General features: G+C 39.4%; 1 protein-coding gene across 2 annotated transcripts in view; it reads left to right on the forward strand.

Moving 5' to 3' along the window:
- Positions 1-1193: 1193 nt before the first annotated feature.
- The window catches only part of PRR16 (proline rich 16), a 142359-nt gene continuing 120097 nt past the window's right edge, over positions 1194-23455 (forward strand). For both annotated transcript variants that reach the window (XR_015772393.1, XM_005528125.3), the window contains exon 1: positions 1194-1355. Coding sequence is in view for 1 of the 2 variants with exons in the window: in XM_005528125.3 (XP_005528182.1) it covers positions 1194-1355 (162 nt within the window). In the remaining variant the exon portion in view is untranslated. The remainder of the gene's footprint in view (positions 1356-23455) is intronic.

Here is a 23455-nt window from a genome sequence, read left to right on the forward strand (position 1 = left end):
AGCAGCAGCCATGCAGGGTGGTGCTCAAAGCATGACTTGGGCACTTGGATGCATGCCTTCTTCTTGCTGTTCTTAGTTAGTGGGAGATTGAAATACCTAAACCAACTCCCTTTAGCTTTTTTGCAGTAAAATGGAAAACCACCAGAGGTTAGTGATATCTTACAATCTCTTCATTTTGCTCCATAGATTGATCACTGAAGAGCAATAGAGGAAGTATAGTATGTGTTCAAAAGTGGCACTGGCCAGTATTTCAGAGAAAGAGACTGGTAGAATATTCGTGAAAGATACTCTGGATCATGTGCCTCATTTATTTCTATAAGGTGTGATATGCAGCCTTTACTTCCCAACTAGAACAGGGTCTACTGATTATTGTGTTTTTGCAGTGCAGTTTACACAGGTGAGCAGGGACATGTATGCGCCTTTTACCGATTTGGCATTTACACAACAGCGTACTTCCACAGCTTCATTCCTTAGTCCAAACCGAGCCATGTACACTCCAAACGAGCCAAACCGGTCGCTAAACAGTACAGGGCTGTGAGTGTCACCCCTCCAAAAATTACTTTTGTCACCAGAAACATTGTTGCTGTCTTCTTTAATGAGCCAGCCACGGAAAGTGTTTCCATTTGGGGGGCTGTTTTGGCGGGTTTTGACCTTTTCTCCCGGCCCGGAGCGACCCGTCCCGCTCCCGTGGACAACGGCGTGGGGCTCCGGGGCGAGCCAACACCGCGCACCCTCTGGGAGACACAGCGCAGTGCTCTCGCCCCCAGGGGCCTTCGGACGCCGAGGAGGTGGGAGAGCATCTCTTCCGAAGAAGCCGCCGGGCCTCGCCGGGCCTCGCCGGTCCCCAGGAGCGCGGGCGGTGAGCGCTCCTCCCCCGGCCCCCGCTGCCGCCCGGAGCCGGGTCCGGGGGGGGCCGGGGCGGGGGCGGGCGGGGCGAGGCGCAGGCGCGGCGCACGGCGGGCTGCAGCCGGGCCCCCGTGCCGCTCCGGGAGCCGATGGCAGCTGCACAGCGCGGCCGCCCGGCGGAGCGCGGCGCGGCTCGGCGCCCCCGGCGCGGGATGCGCGGGCGGGCAGGCGGCGGCGGCGGCGGCTGCGGCAGCTCCGGGAGCCGGAGGGACGGGGCCGGGCGGCCGGCGGCCGCCGCGCTCGCCTGACCTGCGTGCCCCGCTGGCCGCGCCGGGCTGCCCCGAAGGATGTCCGCCCAGTCCAAAGGGACCGCATCCTCCTCCTCCTCGCCGTCCGAGGGGCCGCCGGCAGCCTCCAAAGCCAAGGTGAAGGAGCAGATCAAGATCATCGTGGAGGATTTGGAATTAGTCCTGGGGGACCTGAAAGATGTCGCTAAGGAACTTAAGGAGGTGAGAACGAAGGGCTGCGCGGGTGGACCCTCCGTCTGCCCCGTGTGGGGCAAGCGCCCCACCGCCCGCAGGCCGGGGTCCGGCTTCCTCCGGAGCTCTGCTGCCTCCCCCAGGCTCCTTTTACCGCTTCTTCACCGCGGTCGAGCAACTGGTGTCCAGGCTGGGCACCAGCACGGGTAGCTCCCTGCCGTGCCCCGGGCGGACGGCCGGGCATCGCCGCGCTGCTGCCCGCGGCCCGGAGCGGGCTGGAGCCCGTGTCCCGGTGCCGTGCGCCCCGGGACCAGCCGTGATCCCCTGACTGCGACGCGGCTCTGCTCGGGGACTCCCCACCTCAGGGCACCCCGCGGAGTTTTATTTTTCCCGGGGCGGGTTGCCTCTCCTGAGAGGTGTCTGCTGGGCGGGGGAGGCGAGTTCTGGGGAGCTGCGGGACCCGCAGCGCTGCCCGGTTCCGGGCTGAGCCGCGGCGGCGTCCCGGCGGTGGGAGAGGACTCAGGAACGACCCCGCTCCGGCGAGTTTAACTTTTCGGTGTCGTGGTGCAGCCGTGCTCGCCCGCAGCCGCAGCAGCCGCAGCAGCAGCAGCAGCAGCAGCAGCAGCAGCAGCAGCAGCCCCGCTCGCTTCTCCCCAGCCGGGAGGGCTGAGCGGCCCCGGGCCCCGCGCCGCCCTCGGCGGAGGCTCCGCGCCCGGCGCGGCCAAGTCCGCCTCAGCCTCTGCAGCCTGCTTCAGCGAGAGCCGGGCGCCCTGCTTATCGACCCTCTCCGGCAAGATTGCCTTTGCAATCTCTCTTTTGCGGGTGGCGGGTGTCATCTCCTCTAGGTTAATCTGCAGGCAGAGTGCGATTACCGCGGGCACGTTCATAAGCAGGGAGATGCAGTAGCTGAAGGAAAAGAATTTAGCTGTCCTTTTGGAGATTTCCAGGTTATCTTGATTTTGCTGCACAACTGGTCGACAGATGGTTAGATTATGCACCGGAATGCAAGTCCAGAATCTCTGTGTATTGCTTTATAATCCTATATTTGACTTTTATAATAAGCTACAGGGTTTTTTGCCATCAAATATTAGTTTTCTATTTCAAGAGCATTGTCAACAAGTTTCTTTCAACAGTCTTTGGCCATCTGAGGCAGTCTGAAATTCACCCAGTGCTTTGTATAATGTTGAAAGATGTATAAACACATGGCTCACTAATCAGAGCTGTTAGGCCCTTTTTTCACTCACAATTCTAGGTTTCTCCTTTTTTTTTTTTTTTTTAAATATATCTATAATTTATCTTTTTCTTGATGTGCTGCTGTACTATGCTTTGTAATTTTCTGAGGTATTTTGAAATGGAAATAAACAATGTTTGTAGAGCAGTTCTTTAAACGTTTCTAAGACTGACAGCGTAAACTGGCTTCTGTTGCTGCAGCAGCACATTTTCAGGACCTGGAAAGGATGTAATGTGTTCTGTCCCATGAATGTAAATCATTCCCAGCACATAATCAGTCCTAGCTTTCTTCTAGTGAGCAAACAGTACCGCTGTAAGTGGAGATCGTATATCATCATTTACTCTGTGGCATGTTTTATCTAAGCAAACTTGTCCGTTCTGGTTGACTGGATCTGTAAAAGAGAACTGGATTTACCTCTGCTTCATAGGGAAACTTGTAGGGAAATGGAGCTGTAACTCTGTTAAGTACTGTGTACCTGTTGAAGGGTGCAAGAATTGCCAATAGCATGTGTTTTGAGAAAATAAAGCTATTTTTGTAAAAAGGATAGTTACATCTTGTTTCTGACTACACATGAAGTTTTAATGCTCTTCACCAAATATGCCTTGTAAAGACCGTAGCTCTGATACTCCATCAAGTATGAGTTGCATACACATACCATCTGCTTGATTGCAATATTATCATTATGTGTTAAGTACACTTTATGTGACATTTGTTTTGTAAAGTCTGCAAAAGTTTGTCCTCTGATTACCTACCTTTAGTTTATCTGCCTTTATAGGGCGGGCTAAATCTGCACAAAAACTCTTGACATAACTACAGTGTATACTTTTTATGTAAAAGTGAGTTAATTGGCGATATTATGAGCTAATAACCAGTCTCTTTCACGGGTTGTTTGTAGGTGTTAGGAAGCACTGACAGGCTCTTTGTTAAAGCTTACAGGAAGTTAGTCTATAGTCAGTTTTGGTGTATTACACATAGAAATATAACTGTGCTTCATTTAGGTTCCCTACTGTTGGACGAAATGACGAAATAGAGCAATTTCTATATTTCTGGAAATGTTGTTGCTGCCTTTTTTTTTTTCCCCCAGGGTGTTGCTGCAGCCCAGCTGTTGTGCTACAACCTTTTCTGATTTCTTTTTTTTTTTTAATTTAATGAGTAATATAGTATACTGGGAACAGCCTTTCATTTTTTTTATTACTATTTAAAAAGTTTTCAATTCAGGTACAGTGGTAGGACATGAAAGTTTTTTACCCCCTTTTTTGTATAGTTCAGTAATATTTAGTTGTGATATAGAAAATACAATGTTACATTAATTTTTTTGTGATTTACATCATTTTTAGAACACTTTTTTTTCTTTTCATGCCTACATATTTGTTACCTTCAAATGCAAATTACAGTTATTCTTAATGGAGCACATAAGCTACTGTGATAGACTTCATGACTTTGTTTCAGTCTTCTTTTTAAGATTTCATGGTCAAAGTACTGTCAAAATGAAATACCATTTTGTTGCTTCAAAATTAACTGCTCTGTAACAGTAAGTAGAATGGCTGTAGAGCATTTGTATGTTTTATGACATTTAGTTTGTTATGGTTTACTTACATTAATGTATTTGCATCTGCCCTGTGTTCTGAACCTTTTTCTAATTTTGGTTCTTTAACATTTTTTTATGTTTTTAAAAAGTGGAAATTTAGGGCTGGGTAGAGGATGGCATGTTAAACCCAGATGGGCAAACCATGAAGTTTATAAATGCTGTCTAGAAGCATGTGACTAAATCATGCAGATTAAAAACAAATACATTGTAAGAGTTACTGTGTCTCAGAAGTGCAACATCCCTTTCTTCCCTCCCTCTCTCCCCCGTATTTATTGTTCTGGTCTGCTTAGGCTAAGGTAACCACAGAAGATTGAAGATGGAGAAGAGAGGTGACTTGGAGACACGGAAGGATGAAGTGGTGCTGAGTCCAGAGTCTGAGCTGGGTGTATGGCTAGTCTTCTCTAGGGTGCCGTAAATTTAGGGGAGGCTGCGCCCCTTTTGTCTCCTTGCATGGGTGTATAGCAACAATGGGATTTTTTTGCATTGAAAATTGGATTTGAAAGGGTTTAAGTTGCTGTTATTTGATGAATATTCCAAAGAAAAATAAAAGGGGTTCCAGAGGATTGAGTAACACTTTTTATTCCTTTAGTCCAGACTATTTAAAAATTAGTTGGTGGAGCCTTACACTTTGGTTTTCCTAAGAGAATAAAGGACCTTTCTCACTGGAGTTTGTCTAGAAGGATGGTTGTTATTATTAAGTCTTGTTTTGGAACTAATACTTATCTGTCTGGTACTTAAGTAATGTACTATTGTAAATCAAAAGATGTGTGCTAATTAAGCTATTGTAAAATGCATGATGTATGTAGCCCTCTGATTACTTCAGAAGGGATTGTAGGGGATATATATGTACACCTGTGAACAGCAGGGCACAGCTTTATACAACCTTAGTAATGATAATATAATTTTTAAGCCTTCCTTGCTTTCACATTTTATGATAATGTTACACGTTTCTGTAGTCTTGTGGTTGTTTTCATTAAGGAAATACTTAACTAAATAATTTGATAAATACTTTTTGTAATAATAAAAATTCATCTTGTGGAACAAATTCCTGGAAGTTATGAGACATTTGCATAGCTTTTAATTGGCTAAATATGCTCCAACCTTTTATCGAAAGGAAGCAGCTGTGTAGCTATTGCCAGTGTTTAGAATACTCCAAAATGGAGGTGCAGGAGAAACAAGCCCTCAAAGGCATTGCACATACATCAGTGAATTTCCAGCCATTTGAATCTACCTCCTCTGCTTTAAATCCTGTGAAAATGTCTTGCTGACAGAATGAGTACATAATCTTCTGTCATCCAACTGATGTGTTTATTTTCTGCAAAGATATGATCTATATAATCTTGGCATTACTTAATATTTTCTAGGTGATGATGGCACTAGCAGATACCAAACCCCTCCCCCAAAACACCATGACAAAGTTCGTTATAGGATAAACGACCTGATTCCATAAGCAGGCCAGTCATCACTCTCTTAAGTGAGGGCTGGTCATGTGTTCTGTGGTTTTAATTTCTGGATCAGGACTGCAGAAGTGTATTACAATTTCAACCACCAGTTTTTTTCATTCTATTTCTGGTAACTATCCAGATGGCAGAAGGGTACTTCAAGTTCTTGCCTCTTAAACCAGAAACTAGGAGGTGTCAGGTCCACCAAGAGGACTGGAGCAGCAATAGTCAATCATGTATCAGTATCTCTGATGTGCAGGCAGTGCAACTACCAATATAAAAATATGGTTTTTGTTCATATTGCTGCATGAGGAGGAGGCAAGGAGTTATTGCAGCACAGTTATGGGAAATACTATATAGAAACCTAAGGGTAATGAAGAAAAAATAGCAAAATATTTTAATCCATTCCTTCTCCTGATTACTACCTCTTTGGATTCTGTTCAGGTGTCAAGGACCTGACACTCTTTTTTGCTGGGTAGTACCATTTGAAGGAAGAGCTTTTTGTGCATATGTGTTCCTACCATTAGAAATCCAGTTAAATGCAGATGCCCTACTTTTTTCTGGGTACGGGGTGCAGGCCCTCTTAACAGTGCTCCTTCTGGAATCTTTTCTTTGGTGCATGCACTGTCTGCATATGAAGATCCTGGTCAGTAAGGTGTGTGAGGGACTGAAGCTTTTCTGTGTTTTTTTTTTTTTTTACTGTGGCTGGGATTGGGAACCAGGTCAGGTACCAGGATCAAGGTGTTGCACGAGTAAAGGCATTTGCTGTTCCAAAACTTGTTCATCTCTCCAGCAGCAGGTTTTTTTTTCTACTTTATTATTACACTTATTCATTTGTGCCAGGTACAGTCATGTACTGTACCTGGATGTTTGACTGCAGAGTATGATTCATTATGTAAGAGAAGCACTGCACAGCAACTTTATTGTGATCTGCCCAGGGGTCCAAAGAGAGCCATAAATAGTCATTGCAAATAACTGTATTATATTTTTTTCTTTCCATTTATTTTTTGTGGTCTGTGAAGCATTTATACAGTTATAGACAATGAAACCTGCAATGAACTAAGATAAAACGCTTACGCTAGTAGTGTCAATTAAACTAATGGAGCTAAAAGGTAACTGTGAACCTTAAAAAAAAAGACCCCATATGTTAAGGTGGTCAGAAACATTTATATGCTGATACATGACAGGGTGGGGTTGCGCCACATCTGATTTGTAACCGTATCTACCCAGAGTTACTAATTGTCTTGTGTAACCCCATGAAAAGACTACCTAGTGTACCTGTAGAGAGTTGCTTACTGATACCAAGATACTTGACAGAGGGAAGCACACTGCTAATTTGTGCTATATTATTTTTAAACTCATGTCAACTACTTCAGTCCTTATATGTAATACTGAGCTCCTGATAGTAATGTGTACTGTGCAACCAGGAGCTAAATAGAGCATATATAAATTCAGTTTTCAAATAAAAACAGTACCACAGTGGGAATATGTATGTCTTTGTAAAATCTGAATTTCACACAGTCTGTGCACTGCTGCTCGTGATACAGAGAAAACAGAAACAGGGAGGCACAAACTTCAGTCTGCTGCAGTCCGATTTTTTTACACTGACTTTGGAAAGAACAAAACTAAGTTTGAGTGATGGAAATTAATTTTGGGTTGCATAATTTTTATTTAAACTTCAAAATTTAGAGCATAGTTGCTGCTACACATGTGTATGAGTGCATTATGGAACACCAAGGACTAGGTTGAACACTGTCATTGAAGCTTTGAAGATTTTTGACAGTTTCTTCTGGCAATTATACAATGTTTATGTTTGCATTACTCACCTTGGACAAAGTTCTGTAACACCTCTCCTACTTCCAGTCAAAAACTTCCAGCCAAATTAGTGCATGTGTTGTACATGTGTGTTGTGCACAACTAATTAGTACAGCTCTTGGGAGAGCTGTGGGAGAGGTGCAGATGTTGTCCCTGAGTTTAGACTACTTTCCCACAGTGCCTGTTTCACAATACCTTTGTGAATGAGCATCACTATCCTCTTCCAGTTTTCATTTCTTTTAGAGTTGCAAAATATTGACGGCTCAGTCTCCTCTTAATGATATACTTTGAAAATTCTTTGAAAATCTGGTGAAAAGAAGAAAATATTCAGTAACTTCACAGAGTGGCTTATTTATATCTTGTGAAGGTTCTTCCTTTTTCTTTTTCCTGCTTCAGCAGAGGTTGCTGCTGTGAGGCAGAGAGAGTAAAGGGTTCTCTTTTGCAATTGGTCTGCTTTCTTTCCCACATAGCCTGTGTCTGACAGCTGTGTAGGTTACCACTAACCTAGTTACCTAAAGGTAGACAGGCCTTTATTTTTCTTTGCTATAGTTGGCCTTTTGTTTGTTTGTTCTTTCTTTGTTTTCAATAGAAGCAGCAAATAGCAGTTAATGTACATTTTTTTCTTCGTAAGTAAAATGCTACCTCTTCTTTAGGTATGAATGTGTGATAAAGGACTACAGTCTATACATACCTCCTACTTACAGCTCCTGTCCATCTCTATACAAAATTGACTGGTCATTCTTGCTGCAGTGACCTGCAGTGCTTCAAAATGCCATTTATCGCTGTACCCAGGGGAAGAAGAAAAACAGACCCCGTGGAAGGGCTGAGAAAATCCTCCAGCAGATTTCTCACTGCAGCTTTCCTCTGTCAGGTTGTGTGTGTTGAGCTTGGTGGCTGAGCCGCTGGCATTCTGGTTTAGTTTTGGATTGTTGCAGTACAGATGGTGGAGCAGTGAGGAGCAGTTACCTCTGAACAGCAGTAGTACCATCAGTTGTTGCTTCTGCAAAAACTGTAGTGTGTTCCTGTGTCTTTGAAGGTTAACCCATCCATTGTTTCATGCAGCATGTGCCATACTGCATTGTGAAAACTTAGAGCACTGACATTGAATCATTTCCAGATTTCACTGAAGATTATTTCTCAGTAATGTGAAAAATCCTGTAATTATGAAATGCTTTTCAAAATTTTTTCCCATTACTTTTTTATAAATCCACAGTCATTATTCAAGTGTTGGACCCGTAGTGGTATTGTGTTCCTCTAATTTGTTATGGTCTAGTTCTTTGAGTGAAGAGCTTCAAGGTAGAATCAGAGTCAGACATCTTTACTTGCCGTGTAATCATTTGCCTTGTAAGTAGGAGAAGAAGATAAAACTTAATGCCTAGGAAAATAGTGTGAGAAGTTTATTATGTATTTATTAAGTTTATTAGGTGAGACGAGCTGCAGCAGGCTCCCAGACTTCAATGGGATATCAAAAACTTGATTTCAGCTTTTTGTTCAGCAAAACATAAGTGTTTAAAATATGCAAAATTTTGGTAGCTAATAACATTTCATACTTTACTGGAAATGCCACTGTGTAAAAGCAGGCAGCTTATGTGGGCTGATAGATGTAGAGTCTATAAACTTAACAAGGTGAAAGCATTAAGAAATTGTTTGGACTTGCTTCTCCATAATAATTTATTGGTTCATACCCATGTAACAGTGTCCTTTCTGTATAAAATTATATGTGGAAATATGAAACGTCAAGGTCAGTATGTTTTTTCTTTACTGCAGTGTAATAAAACAAAGTGTAATTCTTTCTTTGTATGAATTTTTGTTGAGGTTTTCAGCTAAATTAATGACTGAAAGTTCAATGGTTATTGGACAAAGAGCCCAAACAGATATATTTATTTCTTAATACTGGATTACAGACTGGTTGAGATTCAAAAGGGCCCCTAGAAATTGTCCAACCCATTCAAGAGTCAACTACAACAGGTTTCTTACTATCTTGTTCTTGAATATTTTCAAGGATGATGACTCTGCAACCTTTTTGGACTACCTATTGCAGTGTCAAATCACCCTTTTTATGGTCTCATATTTAGGCTGTATTTCCAATTGTGCCCCTTGTTGTCTCCTTTACTCCTTCTAATCAAGTATGTACCATTTGCTCCAGCCCCTTCCAACCCCTCTTCTGGACTAGTTCCAGTGTGTTCATATCTGTCTCGTGCTTGGGAGCCTGGACCTGCACACAGTATTTCGGTTTTAGATTAAAAAAATCAGGTATATATTAAGTAAAAATGCTAGGCCACAAACGAATAGCACAATAATAACTAATATTACAAATAGCACAAATGTTAGGCCAAATTTTTTTTAGCTGAAATTTTAAAATTAGCAGAAGAATGTACTGTGTATTTTTTCATTAAAATTGCAGTAATAAGTGGTTGTGAGCTTTTCACTACCTGTGATCTGAAGGTGGGTTGTATTAAATTTCAGACAGAATAATAAACAACATATTTGCAGTATAGCTCCTTATATGACTATAACATATTCATATGCACCAAGGGCTTGGAGCTGGTGTTTGTGAGTGCAGCCACTGGAAGCCTCTATGTCTCATTGGGCAGTGATGATTGGAAGGGATTGGAATGCCTTTATAGGAATGTGACTACTCCCATTGCATCTCTGCACTAAACTGTGATATATCCTTTTCCACACCTCCAAATGAAATTGTCCGGGTAAACCCAATGTAATTATTCAAATTATCTTTGTGAACAATTCAGATTAATTTTTGCCTATTCTTCTTAATTTTCACTTTCATTTTAACTATGCTAATCTCATAGTAATCCTTCCATTCCTCCGAGGATTTTTGTTTTATTTTCCTAGCCCTTTTCCTCTTTTTCACTCGTAATGGTTACACCTGTTTGTGTAACTTGATTTACCTCACTGCTAGGAGCTGTCAGACGTTATCTATGTTCTTAGAGTGTTTGTCTCTCCTTTCTTTAAAGTTGATGCATGAAAGTCAATGTCAGAATTTCAAGATAGTCCTAAAAATTTCAGGTGACTCTCCTGTTTGTCTTAGAATCTCAGTTGCTCTCCTCTCACATCTTCTGTGTGCTTCTAGGAGATTCTCATGTATAGACTCATTGTTAGTAGTTTTTTTTTAGTTCAGTGTCTAGTCTAATGTAGATAGAAACTGAGAGCTGTTGTTTGGATTCAGGTTAACTGGTTATTATTACAGCATCAAAAGCCATCCATGATAGATTATTTTAACCTTGTTTTCTATCTTTTCTCAAAATAGTACATAACTGTTCTCCTAAATAAATGATTTTCAGTTACCAGCTAAACTGTACTTTATTCTCTGTGTTTTTACTGATTGCAGAGATGCTTTGAATAAGGTAAGTTCATCATAGCAGATGGTATCTGCTAGTGCTAAGGAGTTTTATCTGTGGTATCTAGGGGGGGTACAGTCTAGACATAATTGGTTTTCAATGCTTATAGGTATAAGCATATAGGCTTATGGCATGTTTTAGGGTTCAGTAACACTATGGTATTTGGATAAAAAAATAACCTGTGTATGAACACAGTATTAGGATAGCTTATTAAGACTATAAAACTGTACAAGTATATCTACATCTGCTGAAGTAATAACTTTCTGTTCCTTGAAATCAAAGTACAGGTGGAAAGGTGAATCTGAAAGACTTAGAGAAAACTGGTTTTTGGCCAATCTGGGATGTTCCTGCTCAAGTAAAAGGAGGAGGAGCTTATGACTTATTTTTTTCTTGTTCCCTGTAGACAATTGATTTGCATGTGCTTGTTTTTCAGTTGGTGATTATTTTATTCGGTCAACTAAAGGAAAAAACCATAAAAAAAGAATGTTTGAATTGTGAGGACTTAAATCATACACAAACGCCTTACTTAATTATTTTGTTTAGATGTCTTAAATCTTAGCAAGCAGAATGTTTGCTGATGTGATGCAGCTTTGACCTTGATAGAGCTGTGCCATCTTGTATTAGCTTGGCTGTTGTCCTTAAGCAGTGCCAGTCATTCCAGACTTTTGATGTACATGTTTGTGTGCAAAGTTAGTTTCTTAGATTCACACACCTAATTTTAGGAGAAATTAGAGCCCCAGTATTTATATGGACAGTAATGTGTATTAATTGCAATAATAAAGTTCCCATTCTTTTACTTCAGCCTGCAATTCATTGCATACAAATGAATTATAGTCTAAGATTGATCAAAACTAGACACACATAGAAATTTTACATTTTGTACCAGATGATTTATGGAGATGCCCTTTAAAAAAAAATCTTTAAATATCTTCTAAATTTTAAAAGTTCTTAAAGGTATTTTTGAAACTTTCTGTTAAATAATGAAGCTTTTCTGAGTGTTTATTGCAAGATTTCAAGTATGAGAGGTAGGTATGAGATGATCCTCCTTGAAAAAAAGAGACTATATTTCAATGAATGACAGCTGTGTGCTGTTTCTAGGAAATGAACTCTTGCCAGGCATCATGAATATCTACTTCAAGTTTCTTACAAATTAAAAAAAAAAAAAAATCAGCTCTATCAAAGTCAGGGTTTATTCACTGTACATAATCTTGGAAACAGAAGCTACTTTATGATAATTTCAATAGAATATTAAACATACCTACTTATTTTTCCCATAATCTGGTAGTCTTCTAGAAGTTCATATCTGTCTTCGAATAAAAATTGTTTCTGAATTTGTATATTCAACAGATATTAGTCAATCAGGGGCATAAAACAGGTTACTCAGATAAAAAGTAAATAATGCTCTGAATTTATCCTTTCTTTGGGAAAATGGAAGTAAGTTTGACTTGATGCTTTGTATTATGGAGTCAAATATAGTTAATAGTAATCTATTATGAAAAAAAGGAAAATCTCAGAGATCTTGTGAATAATTTGCTCAATGTATAATGGGCTTTTTTTTAGGTTTCATAGCTTCTGACAGTGACATCTCATGTTTTAGGACAGATGCCCTGGTTGTGTGACAGCTCTTCAAATGGATTTTGGTTTTTTTATCACAATCTTTCGGAAGAGTGGCAAGGCCCAGAGGGAATTTGGAGTATTGTTGATCCTTAATTTTCTAAAAATCAAGTTTTCATTTAATAACAGCTTGTTTTGTACAGGCAAAGTACTTCTGCCATGTTCATCTATTATTTTGCAGTTTAATTTAGTTTATCAAGAATGGGGACATCATTTTTGTCATTTTGAATTGTAGATATGATATGTCTTCCTTAAATGCATGATTTCTTGCACATAGTGAAACAAAATTATCTGTTACATATGTGCTGATACACTGCAATTAAATCTTGATCAAGATGATTTTTTAATAATTAAATGTCTATTTTGAACAGTTTAAATTGTTTCCTTTTTGTACTATAGACTATAGACTTCCAACACTTCTCTGTAATTCTTCCATGAAGAATGTAGTATGGAGTGGTAGCCTGTATGGCTAGAGGACAAGACATCAGCATTTTGCTTTCTCCCAGTGTAGTGGTCTAGCAGGTAGCATGTCTTTAGGGTTTTCTTCCAGTGGAGGAGGTATTTTATGAGACTTCACATGCTTGTTACTGCAGATGGCCATTTAATACAGACAGGAAGTGTCTCAGTACAATGTTTTTGTGGCTGAAAATTGTTTGATCTAGGCCAGAAATTCCATTGGACAAACAAATAAATAATGACAAATAAATAACAATACCAAGATTGTTGCAGTTTATTTTTTGCTAATGTTTTCACTCAGCTCTGGTAGCTCTTGAATAGTTCTTCATTTAGCTGTACATGTATGTTGGTACATTAGTAAAGAATATATTTATTTTCTATTTCTTTAGTAGATTCTTTCCATTTGATGGAAGTGAGCTTTCCTAGCTCTGTTTTGTGGAGTTGTTCTTCACAGAAATGTGTGCAGCACTGTAGGTGAGATCTAATCAGAACTTTGCTGGAACTGTATTTTGTTGCATTCTGAAGTTTCATTTCTATTTTGTGAAAAATTGCCTTCTGGTAGCCATTCCATTATGACCCCTCTGCAAAGAGTTCTATGAATTACTTGTCTTCCAGTCTGCAGCACAAAGATGTTTAGTTTCTCCTCATGGTTATGATAATGCACAAGGGGATTTTTATCCCACTTCTAAGTATCTGAGAGGTTTACTTCATGCCTTGTGTATTGTCTATTAGATCTCCCGTATCAGCAAGCTTAGTGAGAGCATTTGCAACTTCTGTGACAGTGTAATTAATAAAAATAGTGTATGACATCAGCCAAAGTCTGGTTAAGGAGTTCCATTACTCTTTCTTCATGACACAAGTCTACTGCTAATATCTAAGAAGCAAGTTAACTATAAAGTAATCAGCAGTCCACCTGGACTTCTCTTTTCAGGTGGTGAGTACTTAAATTGTAGAACATTTTTCAGCTATATAATATGAAGAATATGAGTTTTTATGTATTGAACATGAGAGAAGACAGAATTAAGGAGAGGGAGTTCTCTAAAGGCATAGAAAAGCATCTCTGTTCTTCAGCATCTCCTTCTACCTAGACTTTAGTAAAGCCTTTGACACCATCACCCCCAGCATTTTCCTGAAGAAGCTGGCTTCTGCAAGGGTGCAGTGGGTGTTCTAATTGATGGCTAAAAACTGGCTGGATGGCTGGGCCCAGAGAGTAGTGGTGAACCCCAGTGGAGTTCCCAAGGGCTTGGTGATGGGGCAGGTCCTGTTTAATGGCTTTTGTCAACATCTGTATTTTTTTAAATGCAAGACCTCTTTACATTTAGGGCTTCAAAATTATTTATTTAAGTATTTCCATCTAAATGTGTTAATCTACTGTTATTATATGCCAGGGTTTCTATAATTACTCTTTTTACAGGGTCTGAAATGGTCTGTGTGTGGATAATCTTTTATTGAAGCAGGATTGAGAAGCATTTATCTGCTTTTACCCTCAGGAATACTCATGTATTACCAGTGTATTAGCAGTGGTAATGCTGCAGGTGTTAATGGACATGTTTGGAGCTGAGAAGTGCCAGTACCAGTGAATGAGTTCTTTACTGGACAGTGAAATTGATTCTGTGGACTAGGTTTAAAGACATCTACTTACCAAGCATTTTTAGGAAACTATGATTACAATACTGTAGTGTTATTAAATTACTGTTCCAGCAATATATATTAGAGAAGTTGAGCCTGCAAGATGAGTTGAAAAAGGCAAGAAAAAATGTGAAGGAAACTGATGTTGATCTTTAGAATCTGAGCAATGTCTGTATGGTCTGGTGAGGAAATCTGAAATATCAGGACTACAACCTCAGAAAGATTTTCACTGAAGTTTATCCTCGCTATTCGTTATCCTTGCTAGTCTTAATATTTTTTCCCACTTCCTGTAAAAACCTTGTCTTCATAATCATGAATTGGCACTCTTATTTTCCTGAAGGAATATGCCCACTTTTTTTCCACATTGGTAGTGATCTACTGTTATTAATGGAGTTACATTTCTATTTCTTTCAGGATTCTTTCGATTCTTTTTGATTCTTTTGTTGTTTAGATATTCAAACATCACATTCTTGTATCATTAAGAAAGCATATATCACGGTTCTGAATTTTCTCTGACTGTTTTTTCAGACCATGATTATTTTCCAAAAGCATATCTCAATATATCTTTTTCTCTTCTCCCTCTCCTTTCTCCCTCCATCTTAGAGTAAACAAAGGCTACTTACAGGTCTTAAATTCTGTCCTTGTTCTAAGATTAAGTAATGGTTCTAATTAACTAACGTTAGGTGTCTTGACCTGTGTTGTGGCAACACCTTAATACCTCGTCAGGGCAGTGAACTTTCATAAGGTTTCCTTTCTTTCTGGAGGATTAGGTTTCATCTGGTGTGAAACCATGGCCAGTGAATAATGCCCTGTTGGGACTAGAGTGACCTATCTAATAATTTTTCCCCTTTTTCTGCTCTCTCCAATCTTCTGGCCTTTATTACAGGATCTGGGAAATGTTATATCACCATACCCCATCAAAAGTAAGAGTAATAATAGTTGAATACAGCAATTTAAGTGGTGTTCTTCTATGAGGGAGTGACATTTGGAACTTGTCTTTGCATGTTGGTACAAATCTACTCTATCTGTGAAGTTAAATAATGTCAGAAGGACCAATTTGTTATAGGATGCTGTATGTTCATGTCAAAGGAGCACAGTCCAGAGTGGCTGTGTACTATTACAAATGCATAAAATGCCATTCTGACAAGTTTACCCGGTTTTGTTGATTTAATTTTGCTTTGAAGACAAACATAATGTTGTAGAAAGTGTAACACATCACTAGCTGCCAGGTGCTTCCCATTATAAAATATCACCTTCAGTTATTTTATTAAGGTCGAATAGTTCAGACAGAATTTTTCAGTGCTGAGTTCTGGATCATGCTGTTATTTTTTTTTTTTTTTTAAAAAAACCCTTTCTTTTAGACTAAGTAGCTGATCTACTTCAGAGCAATAAGCCTGGGAAAACGTCATGGTTTTGATCATGCTTGTCATCTTCATGCTTGAAAGCTTTCCCCCACACCCAGCCCCCTGCTGCTTCCTTTCTGTACTCTAGCAAAGAAGTCTAGCCTTTGCTAGAGTATAGTTTTTTGATCACAGAAGCCTGTCTGACATGACCAGGGGATGTAAATGTTCCCTTTGAGCTGCTGTAACAAGATTCCTTTTTTTTTTCCCTCCTCTCCTGAGTAAGCCATGCTGCTATGCTCTTGGTGCAGAGATGCATACCTCCAGTGAAAGGAGAAGGTTGAAGATAAAACTAGGGTTAAGATGTTGTGATGCACCTAAATTGCATGTACAATTTACCTTTGCATAAGGAAAGGTTGTCATAGAAGTATGGAAAAATGACTGTAAATGAGATACCAGTACTGTAGTAAAGTTGTGACCAGATACGTGCATGTTAGATAGCTCTGGGAAGAAGAGAAGTCTGACTGGAAGTTTGAGAGTTTTGAGCAGAATCCATGTACTAAAGTCACTTTTCTTCAGAGTACTGAATTAAAAGACTCCCAGTATCCTGGATTTTCTCGCACCTTGATCTGTAAGTAAGTAACCTCTAGTAAAAGGTGCCTCAGTCTTTCAGATCCTTCATATTATCATATCATATCATATCATATCATATCATGAGTGTCAGTTCTCTTGTTTCATTGTGTACCAGTGGTCTTACAGTGATCTACATGACACAACTATCAGCATAGTATCAGATGATGGAGCTGGTCTTTTCCTCTATTTTGGTTTGCATGTTAAACTAGGAGATGCAACACCATCTTAAGTTATGTATTCTTAAAATGGTTTCTTAATAAGTTTTGATGGAGTTTTCTGTTGCATTGCCATGTAAGACTGTGTTAGTGTATTTTGTGATGGTTCATGCTTAGTAATTAGCTATGTTATACTATGCCACTATAATTATTTGGTGTATTAGCCCTGCCTTATACATAGCATGACATTCAGGGCTTTTCTGAATTAATAATTAATTTTGTATTGGCCTTTTCTGTGATAAATGTCACTGTGGTGCTGGAAACTCTCATAAATGTTTAATGAATTTATTTTCATAATGCATTTATGAGGTGAGGGGTTTTTATCTCCAGTTCACAGATACAAGACTGGAAAGTGGCAAATATAAGTCAGTAAACACCTAATTTTTCCGTGTATTAAGGACTTTACGGATCTTCTTACTTCAGCTGAAATTGGTTTATCTTTGAAAAATCAGATATGACTATTTCAAGCCAGAAAATAAGAAACACACAAGATGGTACAATTTTGATGTCAGTAATTTCCTGTGGTATCACCAAGCTGTGTGGCAGGGGTAGGATCAGTGTATTTTTGAAATTCATTTATTTAATTGGCTATGGGATCTTCCCCCTACCACCTTTTAGGGATTTTTTAAAGTCTCTGTTGCTTTTGTATCTTCCAACACAATAATTCAGAGCTCTCTTATGAAAAGATACTGCTTTAGTGTCAGGCCAGCTTGACCTTTGCTGTTCAGTCACATTGGTCATAGCTGAAACTCCTAAGTCTGGACCACAAATACATGTGCCAGGAGCTTAATCTAAAATTCTATGGACAATTTTGGCCTGTTTGTCCTAATTTATGCCCTAATATTTAAGGTTTAGACTCCAGGAGAAAGGACACTTAAGGCATGCAAAATTTTACTAATTAAATGATCCAGGAAAACTGAAACACAGATAATGGAAACCAGCATCTAAAACCAAATCCCTGACTGAAACAAGGCTACTGATAATGGCAATTTCTGATGGTTTATGCAAAACAAATCCACAGCTAGGTGAAATTAGCTAACAGAATTGTGAAGTGTAGTAGTTTTTCTGTTAAGTGTTTTCAGCTGAAGTGCTGTTGAAATCAGTATGCTTTAAAGTAGAAACCACCAAAAAGCTGACCGTATTTTAGGGAGGAGATTTCAGCTTTCTGTTTGAACGATCGGGTGTAATGGAAAGTGCCATGCCTATGGCAGGGTGTGTGGACCTAGATGACCTTTAAAGTCCCTTCCAATCCAATGGATTCTGAGAGTCTGTGATTGTATTTTCATTATTCTGTGTTCTCAGAACCTTTCCTCAGAGAAGGATCTTGTAGTGCTCATGTAATGCTCACTGATCTCAAAGGTGTCAAGTATAAGCAGGTAGCTATTTTAAAAGTATTTCAGAATCTGAGGAGTCTAATCAGGCTAGGGAAGTATCTTCAATTATGGTTGAATAAAGTAACTGTAAATATTAATTTTAAATTATCTGAATTGCATAGTGTTATTAAATCAACATTTTTTCCTACTGAAAAAAATTTTTCAGTAGAGATTACTTCTAATTTCTCCTTTAGTCTAAATTATATAAATCTCCTTGTTTAAATTTCAGTCCTGTCTTATATTATTTCTCAAAGATAATCTAAACTATTTTCATTAAAAATGTATCATGTTCTTGACGAAATGTGCTCTTCTTTTACCTTGTTAACTAGATCAATAATCACCTTTAGTCATGCTTTGACACTCAAAGAGAATCTTTTATTTCTTCATCATGGATGATCTTGGTCCCTTTCAGCAGAAAAGTTTTTAAAAAAAAGTGCAATTTCCTCATGCTTCATAGTGTGTACTGTGAAATTACAGTCTTTTACTGTAATTTTAATTAAGCAAAGCCATCAAGAAGCTCAGGTAGATGCTTTCTAAAACTTTAAATTGAAATTCTTGGAAAAACAGCATATTGGAAAAAGGAAGTAGTTTCTATAGGTGAACTATATAACACACTCTGTGTTATTTCCATGGTACATTTGGTTTCCATGCAGTATGCTTTTTATGTAGTAAAAGGACACTAAAAATTAAGATACAAATATTTTCCCTCTTTATCTCTGGTAGTCCCTTATTTCTTTCACTGGATAACATCAACATTTTATTTCTTTATATAAAGGCAATGCAGCTTCTGGTGTAACACACCATTAGGAAAGACACTGTTTAGCTACTGCTCCAAATTGGTTTTCAGTCCTGAATTGTGTTGCAGTATAAACCAGAAGTCAGTGATGTATTTGTTTCACATATGTTGCAAGCCTCTTCACAGCCTGGAAATATGGGAAAAGGAGGGTTTTTTCCCTAACTTTTTGTTATATTTAGAGGTGACAAATTGCTATCTTACATATAGCTAAAATTATGCCTAAATCAGCAGTTAAAACTGAGAAACATATATTGTTATTGTGTTGACTTTTATATAGCTTTTGTGTTTTTAGGTTAGGGTTTTTAAGCAAAACAGAGTTTAGCACAGCTTTGATATGCGTTTACTGCTGGCTGGTGTTCTTTGTATACACACATGTACAAGTCCGCTGCCTTATCTGTTTGGCTTCTATTAAACGTTTCTTTCAAACTGGATCCTTTAGTCACCTTTCTAGATAATCACTGTGGCATGTTCCGGACACTTTTTTCAACTTTCTTGCTTGACTGTTGATGTCCTTCCATTGCATGTGCATCTGTTCAGATGCTAGGAAGACCATCTTTGCAGTTTCATTAGCTGAATGAGAATTAGTTTTAAATTCAGTGGGAAATGGGAATTGTTATTACAGCAAACATGCAAGACAAGCCTTGGCTCTGGCTCTAAACATGAGCTTCAGTAAATTCTTCTCTTGAAAATGATTTTCCTATCTAAAAGTGATTTTAAATTTGAAATTAAACTCTGTAGTTAATAATTTTTTCTTTGTTGACCTAGTTGTGTGTTTTATTAGAAGTGTCGTGCACCTAGAAATACGTCCTGAAAAAGGATTTTGTAAATTAAATGCTGTGTAACATTATAGCCTAAACTCAGCTCCACATCTGTGCACTTGATTTGACTGTATTTCATGACCTCGCCAGGGTGTTGTAAAAATAACTGCAGTGAAGAATGTTAAATGTCTATATATTATAGTAATAGGAGCCATGTAACTGCCTAAGATAGATAGACAGATAGTATTAGTACATTAGAGAATCTGGTGTCCTTATTAGAGAATCCTTGAGAACACTAACTAGATTAAGTGCCAGTGTTCTCCTATGTAGCAATGTTAATTGCCAATTTTTGGCAGTTGCACAGGCGCTAATTACTTTTTAACAGAACCAATGGAAGAAAATTTTCCACTAAGCTTTTATGGATAATTATTGCAATTTTTTTTTCTTCCAGGAGCTTGAAACTTTGCTCTTACAGCATCCGTCAGATCTGTCTTGCAGATAAATGGTAGCATTACAGCACATGGAAGATTGTGTTCTATAGCTTTGTACCATCACTGTCTGCCTGTTAAATGATACTGTTTAGAACCTTCTCCTTCCTATCAGAATAGTTTCAATCTCTTCAAATAATTTGTACAAATAACACATTAAGACATTGCTTTGTTCAAATGCATAGTGTATTTACACAGTGCATTACATAACAGCCACATCTGTAGGGTCTTTCTACTGTACCCTGAATTTTTGAAGGGAAGCTTCACAACCATGAGGAATAAATATAGAGGAGTCCTAGGATTTAATGTGCTAAATTTGCCAGTGTCTGTTTCCTTTCTATGTCTCGTTCTCTCCTTATGTCTTCATGTTGTGCTCAAAATAAAAAGAAGAAATCATTGCATGACTGGTCTCAGAAATACAAGATACACATAAGATGCTGAGTGTTAAACCATGTCAAAAGGTGAATGTGTGATCGCAATTGGACTGAAACAGTATTAGCGTTATCTTATGTCACCCTTCTGTCAAGAGTTTGTCACAGTTCATTGGGACTTTGGTGTAGTACTCGTGTCATAATTTTCATAAGACAATATGTCATGCCTTTTCTGTGGTAAAGAGGCTAAACATTTGTGGTTTTGACTGCAAGCCTCCGTGTGGCTTTGGTACTCCTCACGGGTAAACAGGCCCAGTCCTGTTTAGTATCTTCACTGATGATCTGGATGAGGGGATTGAGCCCACCATCAGCAGATTTGCAGATGACACCAAGCTGGGGGAAAGTGTTAATCTGTTGGAGGGTAGGAGGGCTCTGCAGAGGGACCTGGACAGGCTGGATCGATGGGCTGAGTTCAGAAATGTGAGCTTCAACAAGACCGAGTGCTGGCTCCAGCACTGCAGGCTGGGGACAGAGCGGTTGGACAGTGCCCAGGCAGAAAGGGACCTGTGGGCACTGATTATCAGCTGACTGAACATGAGCCAGCAGTGTGCCCAGGTGGCCAAGAAGGACAGTGGCATCCTGGCCTGTATCAGTAATAGTGTGGCCAGCAGGAGCAGGAAAGCAATTCCACCCCTGTACTGGGCACTGGTGAGGCCACACCTTGAGTGCTGTGTCCAGTTCTGGGCCTCCCAATTCAGGAAGCACATTGAGGTGCTGGAGCTCGTCCAGAGAAGGGCAGTGGAGCTGGGGAAGCATCTGGAGCACAAGTCCAATAAGGAGCAGCTGAGGGAAAAGATCTCAGAGTCCAGCCTTATCAACCGGGCCACTGAGTGCCACATCCAGGTTCTTCTCAAACACCTCCCACAGGCAGTGACTTCACCACCTCCTTGGGCAGTCCATTCAATCACACCTTCAGTGAAGAAATTCTTCCTAATGTCCAATGTGAGTCTCTTCTGAGGCAGCTTAAAACTGTGTCTTGTCCTGTCGCTGGTTGCACCTGGGAGAGGAGACCAGGTGCAGCCAGCCCCCACCTGGCTACAGCCTCCTTTCAGGTGATTGTAGAGAGTGGTAAGGTCTCCCCTGAGTCTCCTTTTCTCCAGGCTAAACAACCCCAAGAGATCTTTTCCAGCCTAGTTGATTCTGTGATTCTCTGATCAGGTCTTCAACCTTAGGAGGTTTCTTGAAGGGCAGCACCTTTAAACAGATTTGAATAAACACAAATTTAAAGGGTCAAATTCTAGCAGTTAATCAGAACACCAGTAAGATAAAAGGTGTATGTAAAAGCAAGAGTGCTTTGGTGGTTTGTGAGCAGGTAGGGACGGTGTGTCCCAATCCATCCACTCATGATGATTTATGCGGGGTTCACACAGGTGTATGTGCATCTTACATTCACTCTTGTCCTGTATTTGGCTCTCAGATATGTCCCTGACAAGTCTGACTGTTTGAAAGATTATTGGAATTTGGACGAAATATTTTGTAGGGTTTTTTGTTTTATTCTTACCATAATAATTATCCAACCGGAAGGATTACAGGAGAGCCAGTGTTTATACCTGTAGTATTAATCATAAGGATTTTGTTCTTAATGTTGTTATGTGCAATAATTCCAACCTGTACACCTTAAATCATAAATTACATCATGATATGCAATCATGATCACAGAATATGAAACCTATGTTTTAATTTCAAAAATAATTTTGACGTTAGCAAGGTTGAAGCAATGTTTGTTTGGAGACCCATTAAAAAGATTCCTTAGTGTTTGTGTGTATATAAGGTTGATGTGTTTGCAATGTAGTGTATACTCATTCTCTTCTCTAGAGCTAGTTGATTTACATTAATTGTTCCCCACTGCTTCTTTATATCTTTCTATATCCTTAAAATTACGAAATAACCTCCTCAAAACAAACAAAAAAAAAATCACTTCTTTTTCTTTCATGATCACCTTTCCACTCCAAACCATCTTTTTTCACTGTCCTTGCAACTTAGTGATTGAATAGTCAGTATCACAAGCCTTGCTTACAGTACTTCATATGACATTCATTTGCATGTTTCAGAGGTTTTAAAACTGCAGCTGCTTATGGTTTTGATCAAGATGAAAAATATTGTTGTTCTCTTGAAACTTAATAAAATAAATACAACTGCAAGTTACAAAGTTTGTTTCGCTTTCTGAACTCCTTCTCAGAATGACACTATTGTAATCAGTTCGTATTGAAGTATTTTTTAGCTTTTTACGTTAGTTAATTTGGACAGAAAGAGTCAAATAAATAGATGGGAGGGATCAGGAACAGCATGGAGAGAAATGTCTTCTAGGGAAAGGAGATGGTGATGATGGAAACTCTTAATGTTTGGAATAGATGGAGGGTAGCTGAAGCTTACTTTTGTGAAGTTACCATCAGCTTTGGGTGGTACTAAGCTGACTACTTCCCTCGTCATCTAGTGGTAGAAACAACTACAGATGGTTCAAAGACATGATTTGAGTAACTAGTGCAGGACTGTTGGGAATATGCCTAAATCTAAAGAGTTCCATTTTCCAAGATCAGCCAGACATAGGCATGGAACAGGAAAACATGAACACCTATCAAAACAGAAATCTGAGTAAAACTGAGGATGAAGAATGATACTCCTTATAAATCACTCTACATCTTGTAGCAGCTTAATCCAAAACTCTCATTAATACCTGGATGTTGGGCTAAATGGCTAGCACAGGGACGAGTAATGGTATCATCCTCAGCAGCTGTCTTCTCATAACTCCTAATTCCTTAATAGAATATTGAAGAATGCTGATAGATGTAGAAGTTTATTCCTCAGAACAAAATCCTAACTGTGTCATCAGTGCCCACCACTGGATGTAATCCAAGGCACTTCTTTCAGTTCCAGGCACTCAAATCATGGAGCCTCATCAGATCCATCCTTCTGTACATTATCAGATCTGCTGATGCCACTGTTCTGCCACTTTTCCTGCAGT

The sequence above is a fragment of the Pseudopodoces humilis genome, chromosome 4 (genome assembly GCF_049639895.1).
Source record: "Pseudopodoces humilis isolate 2021_Gansu_Grassland_sample_001 chromosome 4, ASM4963989v1, whole genome shotgun sequence".
Classification (NCBI taxonomy): domain Eukaryota; kingdom Metazoa; phylum Chordata; class Aves; order Passeriformes; family Paridae; genus Pseudopodoces; species Pseudopodoces humilis.